We start from the raw sequence: 6,337 nt of genomic DNA on the forward strand, positions 1-6,337 counted from the left end.
TTTGTATTCCAGGGGTCCCCAAAGACTTCAGTGCAGGGAGCTGAATGAACAGACACTACTGCCCCAAATGTATCCGGATAGCACCTAGTGACCCCCATTGAGATTGCAGCCCCTTTGCGCTAGGCGCTGTACATACACAAAGCAGGAGACAGTCCCTGCCCCGGAGAGCTTGCAATCTCAATAGACAAGACAGACAAAAGGTGGGAGGGGAGACGGAGGCACAGAGTCAGGGAGAGACCCCAGTTGTCCTGGGTCCTAATCCGGTGCCTCAGCCATGACCCCTCAACATTGAGATGAGCGGAGCTTCACCCACAGCACTGAGGTTCAGGCAGTTCCCTCGCTGCTGGCTGGGCTAGCAGGGCTGAGCCCTGCCTGGGGTGGGCTTTGCTGGCACGTTTGCTGAAGGAAGGGGTTACCTTGAGCAAGAGTCCCTTCAGCGCCTCGCGGAACTCCCTTCTCACCAGGCAGTAGAGGATGGGGTTGAGGCAGCTGTTGGTGTGAGCCAGGCACACGGTGACGGGGAAGATGTACGCCTGGGTGTTGTAGAAGGCTTCAGTGAAGGGCACCAGGTTGAATTTGATGAAGATGCCCCAGGCCGTCAGGGCTTGGTTGGGGAGCCAGCAGATGAAGAAGGAGAGCACCACGATGGTGACCGACTTGGTGACCCGGGATCTCGTCCTGGGGTTGCTGCGGCTCATCCTCATCTTGCTCAGGAACCGGAGGAGGAGGATGTAGCAGGCCGAGATGATGGCCAAGGGGATGACAAAGCCCAGCAGGACCTTCTGGGTCTGGTACAAGCCCAGCAGGAACTGGGGGTCGATGTCTTTCAGCTCCGGGAACTTCACCAGGCAGAGCTCATCCCCGGAGACCCTATGGGTGGTGGAGAAGATGGCGTGTGGCAAGGTGGCTAAGGCGGCAAAGAGCCAGATGATGGCACTGGCCACCTTAGCCAGACACCTGGAGGAGGAGCCCTGGTCGGCCTTGAGGGACGACACCACAGAGCAGTAGCGGGCCACGCTCATGGCAGTGAGGAAGAAGACGCTGGCATACATATTCATGGCTGAGACCGAGGAGATCAGCTTGCACATGACCTTGCCGAAGGGCCAGCTGAAATCCAGGGCCATGTCCACCGCCCAGAAGGGCAAGGTCAGGACAAACTGGAAGTCGGTCACTGCTAGGTTGAGCACGAAGAAAGTCACGCTGGACATTCGCCGGCGGTGCCTGGAGCCCAAGAGGAAGAACACCAGCAGGTTGCCCAGCATCCCCAGGGTGCAGACGGCGGAGTAGACAATAGCGATAGCGATCCGGGTGGCTTGGGTGCCGTCCGAAGGCAGGAAGGAGACCAGGTCCACCAGGCTGTGATTGGAGATATTCCTGTTGCCTCCCGCCGGGAGTTTTTCATCCGTGCTGCAGCAGTTGTGCTCAGACATGCTGGTGCTTGCTCCTGGACTCTCCTCGCCTTCCCTTTCCAAGCCACGGCTCGCGCCGGGCTCTGCTTTTCGCTGCTTCCACCAAGTTTCTGAGCCGATCTCTCGGCACCGCTCCGTTTTGATCAGCCCGCAGAGAGCCCCCTCCCTGCCACGCATGGCAAGAGCACGGGAGCAGCAAAACTGCTGCCTGCTCCCCCTAGCTAACTCTTTCCTCTCCTGCACGCGCTCCCTTGGCAGGGAAACAGCAGGAGAGGACGGTGCACCGGAGCGGCTCAGGCAAGGAAAGGGGTGGGAGGGGAGGGGAATCGCAGTGTGAGCAGAAGCACTATTAAGGTGACTTTTACCAACGTCCCCCGTAGGATGATTACCGTATTTCTTCTTGGCCCTACAGCAGCACCCAGACCCCCCCCCGACTCGGCATCAGCGTCTCCTTGTGTTCGATGCCGTCCAGACGTGTAGTCAAACGACACGCCTTGCTCGAAATGGGGGAAACTGAGGCACGGAGCCGGGAACTGAGACCTTGGACGAAGGGCTTTCCCTCCTGCCTTTGTCTATTTAGACCGTGAGCTCCTTGGGGCAGGGACAGTCTCTCACTGTGTGTCTGGGCAGCACCTGGTGCCCCAGGGTCCATACCACCTCTAGGTGCTACTGGAATATAGCTTTTAATAATCTGACTAGCTGTGGTAGGTATCTGGCCCCCCATCACCACCGTCTCTGAGCTCCTCCCACTCGTCAATGCATTGCTGTTATCCCCATTGTACAGCGGGGGGGGGACTGGGAGATTAAGGGATGCACCCAAGGACACAAAGGACATTTGTGGCAAAGCAGGGGCTTGAACTTGTGTCTCCTGAGCTCTAGGCTAGCTCAGCCCTAACCACTGGCTCGTCTCACGAAGGGCAACGGCAAGGTGCAATAGCTGGGTGAGAGACAAACAGGGTGGGGGGGACAGGAGAGGAGGCGGCCTCAGCGGCATGAACCTGTTTCAGTGCAGACGAGCCGGGTGCAACGCAGCCCTGTGTCTATTACTCTGTTAATACAGGTTTGCCAGCGCCTCAGACACGCTTCCACTGTTAGTTGTTGTTTGTATTGTCGTAGCCCCTGTCAGGGCCCATGACTCTGTGGCGCTAGGCGCTGTACAAACACAGAACAAAAAGGTGGTCCCTACAGTCTAAGTAAGAGAGGCCTTCCATTCCACTCCAGTTTTTACCTGTTCCCGCTACCGTATCCCAAAGCTCGTGGCTGGGAACTGCCCCACGGATCATTGCAATGCAGCCCCCTCTGGTGTGAAATGTTGGCAGCTGATTACCAGAACAGAGCAAATCTCCACAGTCGTGTGTGACAGGCAGGTCCCGTTTCACACCACTTTGCGCTGGTGATAATTCCAGTTGCAGGGCAGCGGAGAATCTGGCCCGGTGTGTCTTTAGGGTTCCTTCCACACTCACTCACCTTATTCCTGATTTACAACAGCGAGGGAAGAATCTGCCCCTGCAGTTTGAGCTCTTCTACCCTACCGATCAGCCAGTGTCGTCTTCAAACAACGTGTGGAAGCGAGCATTGGGGGAGGCATTTCAGTTCTCCAGGCTGAATTTCCAGGGGGGGCCAGATCTTCATTTCCAGCATTCTCTGGAAGTCATTAGGAGTCAGAATGGGTAACAGGGATCTTGCAAGGCTTTTTGACCCAATTTAATCCTCTGAACAAACACACCGTCTCCGGAGGAGAGACCCACTTAGCAGATAACCACTGCTCTCCCCGCACTTTAAATCCTCTACCTGTCAGATTGAAAACTGCATTCAATTTCCCCTCTTGCCCTCCTCATTTCACCTGCCAGCTTCCAGCCTGGAGAGGCTGACTGCTGGCTATTTAATCTTAAATTACACCTTTGTCAAAAGCACTTTCCGTGAGCATTGGGGGCATGTCGCCAGCAGGGCGGTGAGCAGAGCGAGCCCCCAAGCCGCTCACCTGGGTTTGATTCCTAGCCAACATGACAGTGACCTGGGCTGTTCTAAAAAGGACGGTGATCAATTGTTCTCCATGACCACTGGAAGTAGGATGATGTAATTGACTTAATTTGCAGCCAGGGAGATTTAGGTTAGATCAGGGGTCGGCAACCTTTCCGAAGCGGTGTGCCGAGTCTTCATTTATTCACTCTGATTTAAGGTTTCGCGTGCCAGTCATATATTTTAACGTTTTTAGAAGGTCTCTTTCTACAAGTCTCTAATATAGAACTAAACTATTGTTGTTTGTAAAGTAAATAAGGTTTTTAAAATGTTTAAGAAGCTTCATTTAAAATTAAATTAAAATGCAGAGCCCCCCGGACCGGTGGCCAGACCCGGGCAGTGTGAGTGCCACTGAAAATCAGCTCGCGTGCTGCCTTCGGCACACGTGCCATAGGTTGTCTACCACTGGGGTAGATATTAGGAAAAACTTTCCAAGTCTCAGGGGAGTGAAGCTCTGGACTAGGTGTCCAAGGGAGGTGGTGGAAGCCCCGTCACTGGAGGTGTTTAAGAGCAGGTTGGACAAACCCCTGTCAGGGCTGGTCTAGGTTGACTTGGTCCTGCCTCTGCGCAGGGGGCTGGACTAGGTGACCTCAGGAGGTCCCTTTAAGTCCTACATTTCTATGATTCGCTGAGCTACGCCCATATCAGGGGGTAGCCGTGTTAGTCTGTATCTACAAAAACAACAAGGAGTCTGGTGGCACTTAAAGACTCACAGATTTATTTGGGCATAAGCTTTCGTGGGTAAAAACCTCACTTCTTCGGATGCATAGAGTGAAAGTTACAGATGCAGGCATTATATACTGACACATGGAGAGCAGGGAGTTACTTCGCAAGTGGAGAACCAGTGTTGACAGGGCCAATTCAATCAGGGTGGATGTAGTCCACTCCCATTACATTACACTACGCCCAGACATTATCCTTAAATGACAGACGTCCCATAAAACATTTAGGGTCCAATCCTGAGTTGCAAGTACTCAGCACCTCTCCAAATCAGGCCCAGAACAGGTTTGCAAACAAGTTAGATTCAAACTGAGGGACGAGCTCCCATAGATTGTGCCCTCCTGCTGCTTGTCTGCGTCATTAAAACTGCCAGGAATCTTTAATTCTGGTGCCCACGAGACACACACTGGCAGCTTCTATTGTAGCCAGTCCAGCTGCTGCGCTCCACCACGGCGCTCGGCGTAGGTGACACGGAAGAGAGCGATTGAAAGGGTCTGTTGGGGAGATCGCGTCTGCAAATAGGAACCCAGGAGGATCAGAGTGTCCTGGGAGTCTGTAGAACTGAGCAGGCGGGGGAGAAAATTGTCTGAAAAGAGCCGCTCTGATCAGAAAGTGCGTTTCGATTTGAGTGGATTTGATGGGGACACACTGATGTTTGATTTCCCTAGCAGTTGAGTCATGGAGGCAGGGTGACCTGCTGGACAGGGTGCTAGGAGCCATGGAGTCTGGTCCCACCGCTGCCACCGACCTGCTGGCTGACCTTGGGCAAGTCACGGCCATGCTCTGTGCCTCAGTTTCCCCAGCTCTAAAACGGGGACCTCCTTCGTAAAGAGCTTTGCGTTCTGTGGATGAAAAGTGCTAGAGGAAAGCTAGGGTTCTGTATTATTATTATAGTCACTTGTCAGATTGCAATTGGCAGTACCGGCTGGTGGTCAGTCCCATAAAGCCATCCAATCAGGGAACAGAAGTAACCTGCGACTTAAACAAGGAACCATCGCAGGGCGCAGTGGGTGAAATTCAGCCCATGCAGCAGGCCAGCGCGAAGGCCAGGCACAACTGAAATCCTTAAGTCTTCAAATCAGGGCCTAGAGAGGACGGCAGTGACGCACTGGCCGTGTGCTAGCCTTCTGCACGGGGCTGCGTTCGAATACACAGCGGGGCTGTGATGGGTTAGGGACATAGCAGTAAGTCATGGGGGATGGGTCCTGTTCTTGGATTGCATGAATTAACTACGCTCGCCCTCTGACTCAGGTTTGAGCCCAAGCCCCACTTCCGTCCACACACGAATCAGTCTGACTTGGGTCAGCAAACCCTCAGGCCCTGGGTCCCAGGACCCTGCTAGTGGGGCGGGGTCAGAGCGCCGAGCCCTGTCATTTTGCAGCGTGGACGCAGGTCGAGCGGCAGACCCGAGTCAGGAGGGCTGGGAGTGCCGTGTGGGCGTTAGCACGGCTGGAAGACCCGGTGTACAATGCCCAGGTTTACAATGCACGATGGAAGCTCAAGGGTGGGTTGGAAAGCCTGGGGCTACAATGCAGTGTAGACGTGCCCCCAGGGCCCTACAACCCACCCTGGAATTCATGCACGTACCTTCCGACTAAGACACTGATTTCAAACCACGCAGCCCGTTGGAACACGTCCACTTTGCAACCCCTACAGGAACTGGCCATCAGAAACAACATCACAGGACTTTTATAACTCAGGGTACGTCTACATTGCCAAAACAAGGCACGTTCTGAACTCGGGTTCTCTTGCTCAGGTGAGAAGAACAGTGAAGACGCAGCCGCGTGGGTGAGCAGCTCCAGGGAAAGCCCACGGAGGAGTCGGGGGCTGAACTCGAGTTTGTCCCGCGGTAGCTAGCCCCAGTTAGGAGCTCACCATTTTTTTGCAGTGTAGACGTACCCGAACGGTACAACTTTCCAACCGCACGCATTTGCAAGGCCCTGTTGGCAAAGGGACTGCAGAGTAGGTGGTGCGTGGAGAAGAAATTCATGACTAATTTCCTGGCAGGGAAGGACGAAAGGGAGAATTAACGGTTGAGATTCTCATCCCATAGCGTCCCCTTCTTCCCACCCTACTGCACTGACAGGCAGGGAATAGGGAGCGGGGCGGGGACACAACGTGCTGGGGACCTGTGGGGCAGACGGGGTCCAACAGGGAGTTGCCAGTGGAGCTGAGAGACCGGGCTGTCC

General features: G+C 54.6%; 1 protein-coding gene across 1 annotated transcript; it reads right to left on the reverse strand.

Annotated features, from left to right (window-relative positions):
* Positions 1 to 305: 305 nt before the first annotated feature.
* Positions 306 to 1,586, reverse strand: LOC117869085 (relaxin-3 receptor 1-like). The gene has a single exon (XM_034755588.1). The coding sequence runs from the start codon at positions 1,584 to 1,586 to the stop codon at positions 306 to 308; it is 1,281 nt and encodes a 426-aa protein (XP_034611479.1).
* Positions 1,587 to 6,337: the final 4,751 nt, after the last annotated feature.

This window comes from Trachemys scripta, chromosome 22 (assembly GCF_013100865.1).
Source record: "Trachemys scripta elegans isolate TJP31775 chromosome 22, CAS_Tse_1.0, whole genome shotgun sequence".
Classification (NCBI taxonomy): Eukaryota; Metazoa; Chordata; order Testudines; family Emydidae; genus Trachemys; species Trachemys scripta.